We start from the raw sequence: 16723 nt of genomic DNA, 5'->3' as shown, positions 1-16723 counted from the left end.
TATCATTGTTTGTCTCATAACAGGTCAATTCCTCTTAAATTTTCATCTCACTTCATATATACAGTAGGAATAATCATGTTGATCGTCCTCAAAACCCAAATCCTTTGATTAAATGAAGCTTGCAACAAACAGGAACAGGATGATAGTCAGTGTTGGTATAATACTGAATTGATTTATATGATTTAATTAACCTGTGACATAGGCTTAGATATCCAGTTTATTCCATTACCATGACTAAATACCACTATACTCGGAATGTAAGTAGAAAATTGTTTGAATGAATAAATTCAGATGATAGGAAAGACATATTTTCCTTGTATCAAATTTTAAAAAGGAAAGCAAGGTGCTAAATCAGGCACACAAAATCTAAAAATGTTGGATATGGAATTGCCTAACATTGAGTCACATGATCCTAGATTAACTTACAGTAGAATAGTGAATGGAGCGATTATTCCGTTAAATTTGATAAATACGAAGTATTTCAATCCTGTAGTGAAAAGTATATTAAAAAAAGAAGAAAATTATTTCACAATGAAATATAGAAAGTAGGATTTCCTATGGATTCTTTTGAACATTATCTTTGGAATAAATCCTAAAGACTAAACCTAGAGTTCCATAGAAGCTAGGACACCGTTGTGAGAACGCAACCCATTTGGTCTATCAAATGACTGTCTACTCTGTTTTTGCAATGATAAATGAAATTTATAAAAATGAAGTGCAATTTTTCATGGAATATGCTATAATTTGATTGTACCAAGCAACTTGTGATTTTCCAGGTACACATTAATGGCTGTAACTCTGCTGTTAATGGTATCTTTCATGTAACACTCGTTTAAAACATCCGTTATAGCCGTCTTGATGTTCATATTGTTATCATAGTAAAGTTACCTCGTATCGGTATGCTCATCTTTGTCACTAGGTATGATATCGTTGAGATTGGTCGTGGTAATGATGCATCTGATCCCACTTCTCACTATGTCTCACTCTCTGGCTCGGTGGAACCATTCTCTCTCATGATTGAAGAGTCTATCGGCTGGGTCAGGTTCACATCTGACTACTCCACTGTCGATATAGGATTCTCACTTGATGCAAAGCAAGATAGAGGTATGGAAGTCCAATCGACACATAAATTGTAATAAAGTACATTTCTAAGCCCAGCAACTACTTGGTAAAAGTTTTACTCAAAGTACTGAATTGAATAGTATCGGGATAGAACATCATCTTCTCAAGATCACTTTGATAATCATGAAATCATTTGATTAATCTAAAATTGTATAATATTTTTGTGCCAAGACAAGAATAGTTGTATCATCATTTTAAAAAAATGCTCAGGAGATTGAAAAACATGTTGAATTCTGTATCCATGAGATTTTCTTCCCTTTCTTATATGTTGCATTGGCTTTATTTGAGATAAGAAACTTGGTTTCAGACAAGATTAAAACAAAAGTGACCCCCCTATTATGAATTATGAGGTCTTCGGCGTGTTTCATGAAAGGACTTGTCAGACATTTTATCCGACAAGTCCTGTTTTATCTGACAGATACCATAGGAACTATGCTCCTCAGTCAGTTAAAATCAGGGAAAGTTGTCAGATCTGACAACTTGTTAGATATAAATGTTGATGAAATGCTCCCTACATTACCCAAGGCCTACATGAACTAATATTGAATAACTTTTTTGATTGTTCATTTTGTTTAGATTGTGAGGAGACAATCATAATTTCCCCTCTTACCAGGACGATACGATCACCTAACTATCCTTTACCCTACGACATCAACCGCTACTGCCTCTGGTCTATCGTATCATCGTCTGGAGCCCCAATCAGAGCCGTCGTCAATGATTTTAAGACTGGTAATTTACATTTCATCCATCCTATTTAAACGATTAAGATATAGCAGTGACATTACAAAGAACATGGGATGATTGATAAATCAGAATAAAAAAGGTAAAAAACATTTTTCTTTACATTTTCAGGGGGTACTATTCACAATCTAGTCCCAAAATCTGCAATATTGTACAACCCATAATTGCAGGGAATGGGAATTTCTGGGGCCTTTTTCATTTTTCAGGGTTCTTTTGATCGTTTGAGGGGGGGGGGGGCAAAATTGCCCCAAGCTTCCATGTTTTTTGCCCTTGAATACGTAAAGGAACGTTGCACTGATTAAACACAGATAGCTAAACTCTATGGCACCATGCCTGATTTAACCTATACATGTACATTTCCCTTTCAGAGGGTCAGTATGACATCTTGGATGTAGGAACCGGTCGAGGTGACAGCGCCGTCTCCTTGGATACCCGTGTTGCTCAGCTCTCCGGCCACGTCAATGAGTCCTTCACCACCAACTCTATTCTCATGTGGCTTGCGTTCACCACTGATGGCAGCAACAACTTTGGTGGATTCGAAATAACATTCTTTGATGGTAGGATTGGATGAATTTTTCTTTAGATCGATACTAGACTGTATGCTCTCGGATCATAATAAGAGTGATATGAACATTGTTTTATACACCCAAAATGTTAATTATAACATTTTTGTGTAAGGTTTTAAGCACTGTGTTTGAAAATGCACATATATGATGGACACATTATAGCATTGATGGCTCTTTAGGTAGAATTGATTTATTAGTATAATTACCCACCCTCCTTACATTAAAACGTCATCGTCTTTTCCTTAAGCGTTATATAACTGTTCAGAGCGTGCACATGGGCAATTCCATGAAATAATCAACCTTTTTGTTCTTCCAAATCCTATTCTTTTCCATTCTTATATCTTTTGATGATTTGTTCAATCCATGATTATTTGAGAGCATTTCAACCTTTTGAGATGAACTACAAAACAGACAATATATTTTTTTTAGGAAGGTCCTGCTTTTTCAGGGTTGGATGTGTATATTTTATGGAATTGCCCATATACGTTATGCATAATATATTGATTAATCAATCACATTCCTTGTAGTGGAAGCATTGTGGTGTGATGGTGCAGACTCTTGCCTTGCAATCAGAGGGTCGTGTGTTTGTATCCCGCAGCATTGCACCATTTGGCAAGAGTGTTAAATGGGTACCCGGTAGGATGCGAAAGCCTATGTAGTATGCCTAGCAACTGAGTCTTGAAACTCTTGTTGGAATGCTCCCCAGGGAGTGGAGAAAGTGCATACTTTGTGTGCTGGCATGCCAGGATTCGATTACCGGGGTAATAGTAATTACAATCTATTAAAATCGCTTTAATAGAAACAAAGTGTAATAATTGCTATATACATTAACTTATTATTCATTATTACACTGGTGATCAATGACCAAGCAATCGCATCCCTGCTATGAATGGCTTCACATGACTGAATACTCTTTCCAACCTCGAAGTATTTCCCCCTCTTTCTTCTCAGACATGTGTTCCAATGAGATTATCACCGATGATTCGGGAACCATCCAATCGCCTGGATATGGCTTCCAGTATCCTAACTATGCCTCCTGTAACTGGGCCATCCAGGTGGAAGAGGGTTACAACATCCGCCTATCCTTCCAAGGCTTTGACCTTGAGACCGGCCGTGATACGCTCAGCATTGTGGGAAGCCGTGCCAACCCTGTTGGATCCTTGGTACGTGTGTCATTATCCACTGTCTTTGATATGTTTATCACTTTAGACAAATTGTTTGCTCCTGTTGGATATTTTGTCTTCCTGCTTTTATTGATCATATTTTTGTTTGACATTCTTTGAAATGTCATCTTTCTGAAAAGGAATGTGTTTTATATCCTGCTGTAGAGTGGGATTACATGTAATTGATTATTTCAAATTTCACAAATTGATTTTTCAGACTTCTCCTAAATTGTATTTTGTAAGAGGGTTTGAACCATTAACATACATGTTTTACAAATCCGTACAAAAGATTAAAGAATCTACAATAGTTCATATGTTTGAAAGTGACCATTTGATATGAAGTATTTGAACACTTCATAAGTCAAAAAAATTTATGAGTGAAATCGAGAATCCATCTAATTAAATTTTTTTTAAATCTGACTTTAAACTGACTTAAAACCTATAAATATCAGGTTTCAGTTTGCATCTTTCACACAGAATGTGTTTTATGACATACGTCTTCATTTTTTCATGGAAATTTATTTAAACTTTGAAAATGAATAATTTTTATGTAAACTAAAACTTGACTAGGCATTAACGTTCACCTTGTAATAAGATTTGTACTATTCTCGTAGCTCGAAAAGTTAAAATCATTCACAGTATTGTTATTATATGTAGAAAGAAAGAGCATCTTCGTATATACCTTATATGCCAAGTTTTGAAGTAATTAATACTTGATTTCAGGTTCTAACTGGTTCTGAAGTACCTGAGGATGTCATTAGCTCTATCAATAGTCTCATCATCCAGTTCACTGCGGACTCCTCCGTTGTTGGACGCGGATTCTCATTTACCTATGAAAAATTCTGTGAGTTTTTAAAATTTTTAATAGACATTTAACTCCATATACATGGATGACATAGGTACATTGTTGATATAATACTTTATATGCCAATATTATGTTTTGCAGATATTTTATAATTGTTTGTACACATTCATGAATTCTTCATATTTCTGATGCCCAATTTATGAAGACTTTAAACTGTGGTCACGGTGATTATGCTATTATGGTAACAGGGCTCAGCGGCCAATCACGACCAAGATTTTGTGATAGTTTCTCTAATAGAAATATCACAATAGTTGAAGTCTTTTTTTAAACAGGACCCAGGTGCTTATTTTCATATGCAGCAATAGTGATAGATACAAGATTGGTTGACCTATCATGGTTTTGACTGATATTGTTTTTAGTTTATGTCAGGGCTGCATGATAAGACGATGGTATTGAAATATCATGACGTTTATTGAATAAACGATAATTGTTCCATGATATGTTATCCCTGATAATGTCATGATTACATTTTATGATCAGGATATAAAAATGTTGAGACATTGAAGCTTTTTACGTGTAGATAATATGATATTGGTTAGATACTATATATCACCTGCCATTACATTTAATATTGGGATATTAATATGTTTAGACATTGCTCATATTGCTATTAATTTGTGACAACAGGTCATAAGCTACAGAAAGCCACAATTAAAACTCACCAGGATCCAAGTAACGGGTAATGTCAACAAAACATTGGTTGAAAATTATTCATGGGGGACCTCATATTGCCCTATTGAAATTACAGCCAGTGATAATCAAATAACCTGATATGCTGTATTGTCCAGCCCTTATTTACGAAGAAAATTTCATTTTTTAAATATTTTTTTCCTGGTGCAGTTGATTGTCCAGAGGGTTATGTCGAGGCTGATGTCAATGGCCCGACTTGCTACAAGTTCGTCGACAGGACATCCACCTGGTTGCAGGCCAGAGAGGACTGTCGTTCTACCCCTGGTGCTGATCTTATCATGATCAACAATGCGCTGGAGAACCGGTATATCAGGGATGTTTCCGGTGGGGAAGAGTGGTGGATTGGTGAGTCTGATGCTGCTGAAGCTATTATTGAGTTGTTGCAGCTCGAAATAATTTCAAGAGACAGCCTTTAAGATGAAGGTCAATTGTTACCATATCATCATAGATCTAGATTTAGATCTTGTAAGTTATGATATAATTCATGTAAATTGGTCTTTCTGAATTAATTAAATCTTTATTTAAAACCAAGTAGGTGTAAGATGGCCAACATAATCTTCTCATTGCTTGGGAAAAGATCTGTTTATCTGACAGAATGCCATGCTTATATTTCCTGATTACCCATTTTTTACTTAAGTCATAAGACACATTGTGTAATTTTTTCTTTATACATGCAAACACGTGAGTGGTCACTTTGTTAAATTTGATCATATTATTTAGCTTAACTATCGAGTAATCCCTGCTCTTTTTTGATGAAAGGTTACTACGACGGAGGCCAAGAGGGTGTTTTCTCGTATGTAGAATGTGACACTTCAACTTCGGGATGGGCAATCTATAATTGGGCTGATGATCAACCCAGTCGCATACCTGGAAATGAAGAAGACTGTGTGTATATCCTTGGTACCGATGGGTATTACTATGATGATGAGTGTGATTTTGCCAAGAGGTACATCTGTGAAACAATTCCAGGTACATTTTATCTTCTATAATTAATCGTGTTGATGTTTTACCCTGCAGTTATAGATTTTTTTCTGTCTCTAAAAATTCAGATTATGTGTAAAATAATTCAATTTCAATGCATTTCATTTATGTAAAAATCTATCACAAAATTTGATTTTTTTTTTAAAAAGGTCAAAATTTTTACTCCCTCACTTTGCTCGCTCGCAACTTTTTATAAATTTTGCCTGATATGCTATATCTGGCCCCCCCCAAAAAAATTGGCTCATTATGCAACTGGCATCAGGGGATTTTAGTCTAAAAAAACATTGTGCATAACTTTATTATTGAGATGGATCAACAATATATAATCATGTTATTTTTCTGCTTTACCTCTTATAGTTCCTGATATTATTCCGGATGCATTTGACCCCAGTAACTTGAAGACAGAAGCACTATCCCCTGACACTATTCGTGTCAGTTGGACACCAAGCTCATATCGTTGTGATGTCACAGGATACACGATCAGTTACTCGCCAGTAGGCATTGGTGGAAATGAACTGGTCAGCATCTTTGTTTATCTTCAGATATTATAACTTCTCAAATTCTTAACATTGTAAATTGCTACATACATTTAAATGGTAATCTGACTGGTTGGATGTTCAGATAAAATGGTTTATTTAAGCAACAAAGAATATTGTAATATCACCCATTATATGGTTTTAAGCTCGTTCAAGTGGTGACTGCTGTGAGTATGCTTGACGTGAAGTTGTGGCATGAGGACATTGACAGTCTGTGTCAATGAATGTTAGGGTATGTGTAGAGTATCCCTTTTAAAGTGGACTCTGTTACACGGTAAAATTCTTTCTAAAATAATGTGAATAGGACAGTTATTGATTTTTCTTTTTTTTCCTTGATCAGTCCCCCAAATACAAGCTCACTAAAGTTTTAAATGATTTTTAAGTATACCTATCAATATGTCTATAGGCGGGGGCGGAGTGACGTCACATCCACTTAACGACAGCAATGACCTTACTTTGATGAAACAAAGTGACTGTAAAAAACACAATGAAATAATGTCAGAAACAGCACTGAAAATTTCAGAAAGATTTGTAAACTTCCAGATAACAAAATGGGTAAACTTGATTATCACAATGTTCAGCACAAAGTATGAATGCAATGTTTGTGTGTTATGCATTGTAGGCATGCCAAAACGCTGCGCTGCTGTAAGGGTCGCTAGTGTGTTTTCATCGGCCGGTCAGTTGCTAGGACAGGAGATTAAAAATACCTGGATATTTGCCCTGGCCTATTACCAAATATTGTTGTCCGTACTATAATGATGCAACACTTCTTGAATTTATAGACCGAGGTTATCGAGGGGTCAACCACTAGTTTTTACGATCTGAGTTCACTCAGTCCAAACACAGGGTATGTCATCACCTTAAGAACAACGACATTCAGTTTTGAAGATCTCCCGGCCTTGCCACCTATGATGCAAACAACACTACCAGAAGGCAGTAAGTAGCAGCCTTTCAGCAAGAAAGACACATATACACATCCATCACATTTTTGAGTCTCCACCAGAAAATGACTAATGAGCCATAATGTGTCTTGTATTGTAATGAGCAAAAAGGGATATTAGGGAATGAAAAACAGTCTTTATGTTTTTTAGGACTATATTTAAAATTTATTAGTCAGATATGAGATATGGTCTCCATTTATCAGGGTTGGAAAATGACATGCCCCACTTTCTTTATATTAAAATGAGAAACTCAAAGGATCATTAATCTATAGATAACTCTGAAGTATTTGACCCTAACTTCATGATAAAGTGTTTTCAGACATCACATTATTATGAGATTATAATAAGCAAATAAATACTGTAGTACTTAGTCCAGACTGTACCAGAGCCCCTATGTCTCAGGACTTGGATGCTTGGACTCAGACTCTGGTTGGAAGGAAGGACTTGACTATATCGCTGATTAAAAGTCAGATATAATACCAAATCATTTTTCAGTGTCAAATTTTCATTACTCTTGTTTCATCTTGGTATTTGCCAGCAACCAATTGTCCAACTGGCTATCAGCAGGGACCGGACTATACTTGCTGGAGATTTGCAGTGAACCCATCAACTTGGTTTGATGCTCGACTCAGTTGTCAATCAGATGATCCGGAGGCAGATCTAGCTGTCATTGACACTCTTGAAGAACTTGATTTTGTCAACAACACTCGTCTTCCATTATCATACTGGATTGGTAAGATTTCAGTCTTGCTTGACAATATGATAGGCCAAATGTTTTAATCTCTTGATTACAAAATTCGTTTGCAAAGGCTTTGTACAGGAATCCTTCTATAATTGCACAAGTGTCTTCATAGCAGCTCTAATGCATTCTTCATTTGTTTTGTCTATGATGAAACCTGGTGATTAGCGATTAAAAGATACTGCAGAAAGATTAAGCTCTGACTTCAAGGGGACGTAACCCCCCCCAAAAAAAAAATAATAAAATAAAATTTCATTCTGGTTCTCACTACATTCCCAACTATTCCAAGAAAATCATATAATGGCTTTGTGATTTGAGATGGAATTTACACGGCCTTGGCCTCAAATAACATCCTAAACATCTTTAACAGACTTCAATATGTCAATCCTGTCTGGAGGTTTACATGTACATGCCTACAGTTTGGTAATATCTAGCTAATGATTGGGTTGATTCTATACAAGAAAAGGCAATCAGTGCTTTTCCTCATCATATTAAACATGTCCACCTCATTCTCACTCTCTCATATTTTAAGATAGGGAACATGTACAAACGTGAAAAATGTTGATAAGACTGTTTGGCTGTTTCACCATATCTGAATAAGTCTTTACCAATATTGAAAAATGATTTTATCCTTCTTTAGGTTTCAATGACCTTGGAACCGAGCGGTTGTTCCGTTGGATGGACTGCCAGGCCCCGGACACCTGGCAGACTCTCAACTGGGCTCCTGGTGCACCCTCTGATCTTCTTGGTAACAATGATTGTGTTGAGCTCAATGAAGCAGGCCAATGGGATGATATCACCTGTGATACCACCAGACCTTTCATCTGTAAGGTCCAGGCTAAGGGTGAGGGAAACTTCTCTATCTTTCATTTTTTATGTACAAAAATGTAATTACAAGTTGTACTATGTTTCAAAAAATGGGCCAGTTTGACAAGGCTTCATTGATTTTGTTTTGAATTTTGGTCGAAATTTGTACCTTGGCCAATAAAGAACAGACTGGGAATGTGATTGTAATTATACAATGATAATGATGATAATAATTTGCAGTAGGAGTAAGAGAATGACTGAGAGATATAGAAGAAAGAAGGAAAGTAAAGATAAAAGATTAAACGTCAGAGAGAAGAAAAAATTCATACAGATACAGCAAGAAAAACAGAGGGAGAAAAATCACCAAAGAGCCTCCAGAGACAGTAAAAGAGACTGACAAACAGAAACAAAGATAGTCAAAGACAGATACAGAGATAATGAAGGGCAAGAAAGACAAGATAGAGCAGGTGTTTAATCCATTTGCACTTCATGGAAACTCTGAAGGAACACATTGACTCCCATATTACTGTTCCCCACCAGGTTTCACCGAGGAAGACATGTACCCGTCCCAGTTCACCGTCCAAGCAACCTCTGCCCTGACCGCATCGGCAACGTGGTTACCATCCCTCTCCAGCTGTAACCTCCTCGGCTACTACCTCATTGCTTCCGATGGTGGTATCAATGATGACATCATCACTGACATTGTTGGTGCCATTTCCGTACAGGGGGAGATCACAGGTCTCTTACCAAGCACTTTCTACGTCATTTCCATCGTTCCATACTCCGCTCAGCGTACTTTGGAAAGCAGATACGAGACCCTGATCGAGACATTTGATGAATCCAGTGAGTTCAGTGAAACTGATCTTTTTGCCAGTGAACATTTTTAGTGTAAAGTCTATCTTTTCACACCATATAAATTAAATAATTTGAAGTACAGTCATGATTTCGTAACAAAAAGATTCACCACCTCATAAATTTTAGCGTACTGTAATGTGATGTTATGTATGAATTTGTGTAAAAATTTAGAAACGTGCAGCCTGTCATTAAACAATACAAATACATAAAAAATAAAAATTGCATTTGGCATAGGAGACTTCATTCTTCACCTTTCAAATCTTTTCCAGAAAACGAGTATGGTCTGTCATGAATCTTTTTAGTGAAATCAGAATAATGTAATCAATTTTCCATATTTTTTGTTAATCTTTAACACCCCCTCCCCTACCAGCGATCTGCCCTGACGGTTTCGAGCTCGGTTACAACTTTGGATGTTACCGCTTCGTTACTGAACCCAAGGATTGGGACGCTGCTCGCATGGACTGCATGAATACTACCAATGGAGATCTTGCTGTTGTAGACACGGAGGATGAGATGGATTTCTTCATCGAGAAAGGATTCGGTGGCTACGACTGGTGGGTCGGTGAGTAGATGATCATTCCGAACTTTGTTGCCTGACTTCCCTCTTTTCATTTAAGTATGTGGAGCAGATGAAATTAAAACTGAATGAGTTCCCTCCCTTAAACTTGACACGAACATTCAGAGATATTCCACAAACTATAGGCCTGGGAATGTTCTGAATTACCACCGATCAGCTTTGTACGAATTCAATTCAGTTCAGTATTTATTACCAATTCATGAAAAGAAAAAACATGATTAAACAACCAGTCTCAGGAAGTAGGGGGTTAAAAATCAAGGCAGAATTGGACTTGAGAACACAAAGCAATGATATGTCATAGACATATATTACATCAGACAAAGATGTAACACAGTACTGCTACATGTATTTTCTAGTTGCTACAAATCCCTTTGGAATAGTGTGTATCCATCATGTTATTTTTAGTTTACTGCACTTAGATTTGCAATTAATTGACAATATATTAACACAGAACATGAATATTATAAAACACTCAAACTATCTGAATACATATTCCTCAACTGCATGTATTCATTTAGGTAATTTGGTATTTTTTCCCAGTCTTGCCACAAGCCATTATATATCAAGTAAGCTTTGATTTTCTATACATTTTTCGTTGTTGTTCCTTAGGTCTGTATGACAGGGCGGACGAAGGATCCTATCGATGGGTGGACTGTTCTGATCTCTCAGGCTGGGGTCAATCCCAGTGGGACGCAGGTCAACCATCGGACATTGATGGCAGCGAGAACTGTGGTCAGCTTCAAGACAACGCCAAGTTCAATGATAGGGCCTGTGAAAGGGCCCTGCCTTACGTGTGCGAGATCATTGTCAAAGGTAACTTGTATTCTAATGAATTGCTACTTAAGGGGTGTTGCAAGAAAAAATTTGCAAGTGATTGCAAATTTCAGTTACAAATTTACAAGTGATAGAGCAAATTTTTAACTCGAGAAAATCAATTTATAAATATTGATACAAAAAGCAGACCAGCAATCTTTTGCAAATTTACAATTAATATCAAGATTTATGATTGATTTTGAGACCTGAAATTGACTTGCAATTGATTAAATATGACTTGCAATTGATTTATTTTTACTTGCAATTGTTTGCAAGTTTCTTGCAACACTCCATTAGTCTAATCCAAAATACCTTATGATGCCCATTGGTCTGATCCTATCGGGGCCTGTATCACAAATCTTAGAGATTGATCGTATAGTTAATTTGTATATGTGATTGCACATAAAAATCAATGTAATCAAGCACAAAAATCAGCCTTGCGATCAATCGCAAAGATTATTTATGGGCCACTGGTCTAGTGATGCCCATTTATGATATAGTCACAATATTAGCATTACTTTGATGAATTATTTGATCTTTCAAAACTTAAGGTAATTGATATAGAATAATCATTATTTTCCACTTATTTTTATTATTATTTTGTTTGGTGTCATCCATGCCTGGGACCCGTGAGTTTCTCCTCCTGATCGTTGTCCCCATTGTATGATTTTTATATTATGTAATAGAATTAATAATTGATTATTTGATGGTTCCAATTGTCCAAATGGAAACCAAATAAGATTGGTGCTACAACAAGCTTCCTACAAATTTGTGGCAGGTTATCAACTTTTAACTTTTTCCCTTTGAAATGCAGATTTTGATGATGAAGATGTAGACCCTATTCTGTTCATAAGCATGTCAGTCACAGAGAATTCACTTCTGCTTCAATGGTTACCATCAGATTACAACTGTGACATTGTTGGATATACGTGAGTAAAATGCCATTTCTAGCCCTCTAAATCTGTGCTAATCTTAAAAACCGTATTCTCCTTATACTCTGTTACTCTTGTAAACTGCAAAAATGAAACTTTAATTTATATTTAATGATGTGGTGATAATATTAAAATAATGTGATATTAAAGCTGTAATGAATAGATGATATTTGGTGTGATTCTAATATTGATACTAATTTGCATGATATTGTTAAGAAAAAACAAAAGCGATTAACATTTCTCAGACTCGGAACCTGCTAGAAAAAATGATAAAGCCCAGAAATTCTTGTTACCCTAATCCAACTGAACATGGTCCAAGGAAATGAGTCATATGTTTCCACTCCAACCAACCTCCCTGTCTGATGCACTTGAATAATAATTTCATCTAGATGGATGTAGAAAAAAAGGTGTGTGGAAGTTGTTTTATTACTGGTGATAGTCCCAAAATAGAGCCCTACATAGGTACCTAAGAAAAGTATGACCAACATTATCCAAATTTTTTAAAAGTAATTCTGCCTTTTATAATGTTCCTTTACAACTCCCCTTCATATATTGCATAGCCATATCATTGTGGGATCAGGAAAGTTATTTTGAAAAATGGTCATGCAGCAAAATCACTTCAATTAATGCTTGCTGGTTGCAGTCATATTTTTTGTATTGTCGGTGAAATATGGGAATGAAAGGAAATTCATCTGATTATTGATAGATTTATATGAATCCTTTGCATCTAATTAGAATTACCTACACCAACGATGGTCCCCAGATTGTTGAGGTGCCAGGAGGTGACTCTAATAGCCAGCTGATCATGGATCTCATGCCAGAGACTACTTACACATTTACCCTACGTGCAAACATGTACATGGGACCAAGGGATACAACTCAAACAACAACAGCGACCACGTTACCACCAGCAAGTAAGCTATCACACTGTTGGTCCTGTATTAACTTAACTGTTGGGGAGTTGAAAGGGTCAATTGACCCCTTGCATGAAATTTGTGATAGCTCTGCAACTGTTCAAATCGCACATACTGTGAAATTTTGCACGCTTTTTTTATACCAAATTTTGCAGATTGGACAAGGCTTGGTAGGCTCATGATGCAGTTTGTGATCACATGCCAGCTGAAAAAAAGTGGGGGGACAGTTGTATGAATTTGTGTATAAACAAATTAAAATCCTGATGTTCATGAAATGCTATAAAACACTGCTTATTTCACATTTAATGCCATAATGATTTGAATCATTGCTTAGACCTTTAATGTCCAAGGTTAGATGTGGTGGGGAGCAGTAAAGAATAGTTTTTGAGAAACCTGCCCTATCTTTCTTTCTTGATCTTTCATTTAGATCCTTGTCCTGAGGGCTGGTTTGTCGGTTACGAAGATCATTGCTACAAGGTCGCCAAGTCCCTTGTCACCTGGGATGAAGCCCGCCAGGACTGCATGTCTGTCGAAGATGGTGATCTGGTTGTCATAGAAACAGAAACAGAGAATCAATACCTGTGGAATGAGACTCTTGGAAATGACTATTGGATTGGTAAGCAGAAAATCACCCTGGTGTCGTAATTTGACATCCTATGTTATGATAATTGTAAAATTTACATATACTTTTCATTGATCAGACATCAGTGTTCTAAATATTAATAAGACCATGTAATATGGGAGCATAGTAGGAAAGTAGTCTTATAATTATTTCCCAAACTGTATATTGAATATGATGTAGGATACATGTAAGTGAATGATCTTGGTGTTATATTGGTGGGAATATCACTATTCATATTATGGTGTATAATTTACAATAAACTTGTATACCTCATTTAAAAGAAATTGACAAATGTGATAGAAAAACTAACAATTTGCCATAGCTTGTCTACTTTTCATTTAACTTGAATTGGACTCTCCTGATTACAGTTTTACAGGTTTTTTCGCAATGTCCCCTTTTATTCCTCCAAGTCACCATTACCATTAAGCTATCTGCTCAACCATTCCTAATAGTGTTTTTTTAATGTTTACCTCTACAGTGTATGTTTGACGTTAATTTTCAATGAATTTTCCCAATTTCATCGTTCTCTCATTTCAGTTATAAATGTTTGCAAATATGTTTATTCTTTTATATGTCCAATGCAAAAAAAATGCGAATTAAATTCTGAACTCCAATATTCCTCAAGGTTACTATGATCGAGCAAGGGAGGGCCAGTGGAGCTGGGTTGACTGTGGAGCAGATACTGAGTTTGCCTATTCCAACTGGGCACCGGGACAGCCTAATGACCTCAATGGCGTCCAGGATTGTGGGCAAGTTACCAACTTTGGGGAGTATAACGACTGGGAGTGTGATCGCACTATGATGTACATCTGTGAGATCTGGGCAAAGAGTAAGTCGAGGAAATGCTTAGTGCTTATAAATCAAGTCTGTCTTTAAATCAAATTTGTACATCCTATGTATGGTGCATTGGTAGAAGACTCAATCAGCCACTTTCATTGCCTTTTGAATATATTGTATTTTCTTATTTTTGTAGGAAGATATGACATTGCAGGCGTATCTAGAATGTACACCTATGTAAGCGCCGCCATCCAAATCTTTGCCGTAGCCTTTTCTTTGAAAAACATGTATTTCATATCGCGTCTCAGTGTTTTAAATGCGCTATGGGGAAAATGATGGATCCAAAATGCACGATGCCGCGCAATAAATTTGTAGAGCTGCAAAAAAAATGTATGGTTGGGTGGAGGTTGATAAGTATAATTCTTATGATAGTAATTGTGATGATGATGATGGTGATGATGATGATGATGATGAAAAATGAATTATGATGATAATTATATTCATAATGATAATGACAATGATTATGATAACATGAATAAAAGTGCAGATAAGAACAGTCAGCAACAAGAACAACAATGCTGAGATGAATTGTAATTCACCATATCCATCTTAACTCAGATTTCCAATAATGTGTCTGCTTTCCTTCAAGGTTACCTCCCATCACAAGCAAACCCAAGTTTGTTCCGTGGAGAAGCAATCAACCCCAACACAGTCACCCTTTCCTGGACCCCGTCTGTCCGCTACAGCTGTGACGTCGTCGCCTACCGCATCACCTACGAGGACCCAAGAGATACCATTCCTACGAGTGTAGATGTTCCAGGAGCAGATGCATCCTCGGTAACACTTGGAGACCTTCAAGATGGAGTGATGTACAATTTCTCCATCTCGTCGGTGCTTGCTTCTGGACCGGTGCTCGCTGCACAGGAAACCATGGTCATGACTCCATCGTTGGATGGTAATGCAAGATTTCTGAATCATTCAATTATTCATCAACATATATTTAACTATGTCAGTTGGATTTACTTGAATTATATCTGCATTTGAATAATACAGTTGGATTGAATAAAAGAATAGCATACTTAGGTATGCTATGTAGCATATGTAAGGTAGTTACGTTGGATGTTTAGTTGTAAAGGTAGTTAAGTTGATAAGTAAGTTTAGTTTATTAAGTTAAGTAGTTAGGTTTTGTGATGTAAAGCGCTTAGAGAAATTTTGTTAGGCGCTATATAAGTATTGAATTATTATTATTATTATTACTTCATAAGATTAAGAAATTCTTACTGATAATACAGAGAACAGAAAAGATCTTTTCCTGCCAATGTCAAGAGGTCCTCAGCAGAAGACAAGGATTCACCAGTATAATATATTTATGCCTCCACCCACCTTTCGTGTTGACAGCTACATGTGGGTGCAAAAAAAGGCGGACAAACTCTGAAAGATATTAATAATGCTTTAGCAAAATGAAATTGCTCATGACAAACTATTACAGATTGCGAGAGCTGCTTAAGTAACTTATTTGTTTCTTTGTTTTATTTTGTTCATGCATGTCTAATGTAATATTACACCAGTGAAAAACAAATTTCTTTGTAATCATCATGTTTGCGAAGACAAAATAAATATCTTGTATATTGTAATACCCATAACTTTGGAAATCCAATGGATGTATCTTTTGCTATAAATTTACAACAACAAAAATACATGACCTTGTTGTTTTTTCTTTGAACTAGATCTGTGTGAACCAGGCTGGTTTCCAGGCTACAACTATGTTTGCTACAAGGTAGTCCTGGACCTGGTTACCTGGGACGAAGCTCGTGCTGATTGCCAGTCTATCCAAGATGGTGATCTGGTCATCATAGAAACCGAAGAGGAACTCAACTATATCCGTGAAAATGTGAATGAAGGCGATTATTGGATAGGTAGGGATTATCCCGTAACTATTCTCATTAACTCTTTGTGAATTCCTTTATGAATTTTATAAATAAATCACTTAAATTGAATGAACAATGGTTGCTTTAAATGACTGCATCCCATTTCTTAAAATATTGAAACCAGCCGATTCAGACAGTTAAATTAATTCAATGC

The 16723-nt window shown here is 36.3% G+C and overlaps 1 protein-coding gene across 3 annotated transcripts in view; it reads left to right on the top strand.

The window, feature by feature from the left end:
• LOC129257911 (uncharacterized) overlaps window positions 1-16723 on the top strand; it is a 72830-nt gene that overhangs the window by 38633 nt on the left and 17474 nt on the right. For all 3 annotated transcript variants that reach the window (XM_064096737.1, XM_064096732.1, XM_064096741.1), the window contains 20 exons: window positions 920-1104; window positions 1699-1851; window positions 2232-2420; window positions 3381-3592; window positions 4316-4436; window positions 5298-5492; window positions 5907-6116; window positions 6486-6646; window positions 7447-7600; window positions 8144-8338; window positions 8985-9188; window positions 9692-9994; window positions 10377-10568; window positions 11193-11396; window positions 12211-12325; window positions 13064-13242; window positions 13670-13858; window positions 14490-14693; window positions 15291-15596; window positions 16369-16557. In XM_064096737.1, the coding sequence (XP_063952807.1) occupies window positions 920-1104; window positions 1699-1851; window positions 2232-2420; window positions 3381-3592; window positions 4316-4436; window positions 5298-5492; window positions 5907-6116; window positions 6486-6646; window positions 7447-7600; window positions 8144-8338; window positions 8985-9188; window positions 9692-9994; window positions 10377-10568; window positions 11193-11396; window positions 12211-12325; window positions 13064-13242; window positions 13670-13858; window positions 14490-14693; window positions 15291-15596; window positions 16369-16557 (3860 nt within the window). The remainder of the gene's footprint in view (window positions 1-919; window positions 1105-1698; window positions 1852-2231; window positions 2421-3380; window positions 3593-4315; window positions 4437-5297; window positions 5493-5906; window positions 6117-6485; window positions 6647-7446; window positions 7601-8143; window positions 8339-8984; window positions 9189-9691; window positions 9995-10376; window positions 10569-11192; window positions 11397-12210; window positions 12326-13063; window positions 13243-13669; window positions 13859-14489; window positions 14694-15290; window positions 15597-16368; window positions 16558-16723) is intronic.

The sequence above is a fragment of the Lytechinus pictus genome, chromosome 1, assembly GCF_037042905.1.
Source record: "Lytechinus pictus isolate F3 Inbred chromosome 1, Lp3.0, whole genome shotgun sequence".
Lineage (NCBI taxonomy): Eukaryota > Metazoa > Echinodermata > Echinoidea > Temnopleuroida > Toxopneustidae > Lytechinus > Lytechinus pictus.
This window is presented reverse-complemented; position numbering and strand designations above follow the sequence as displayed.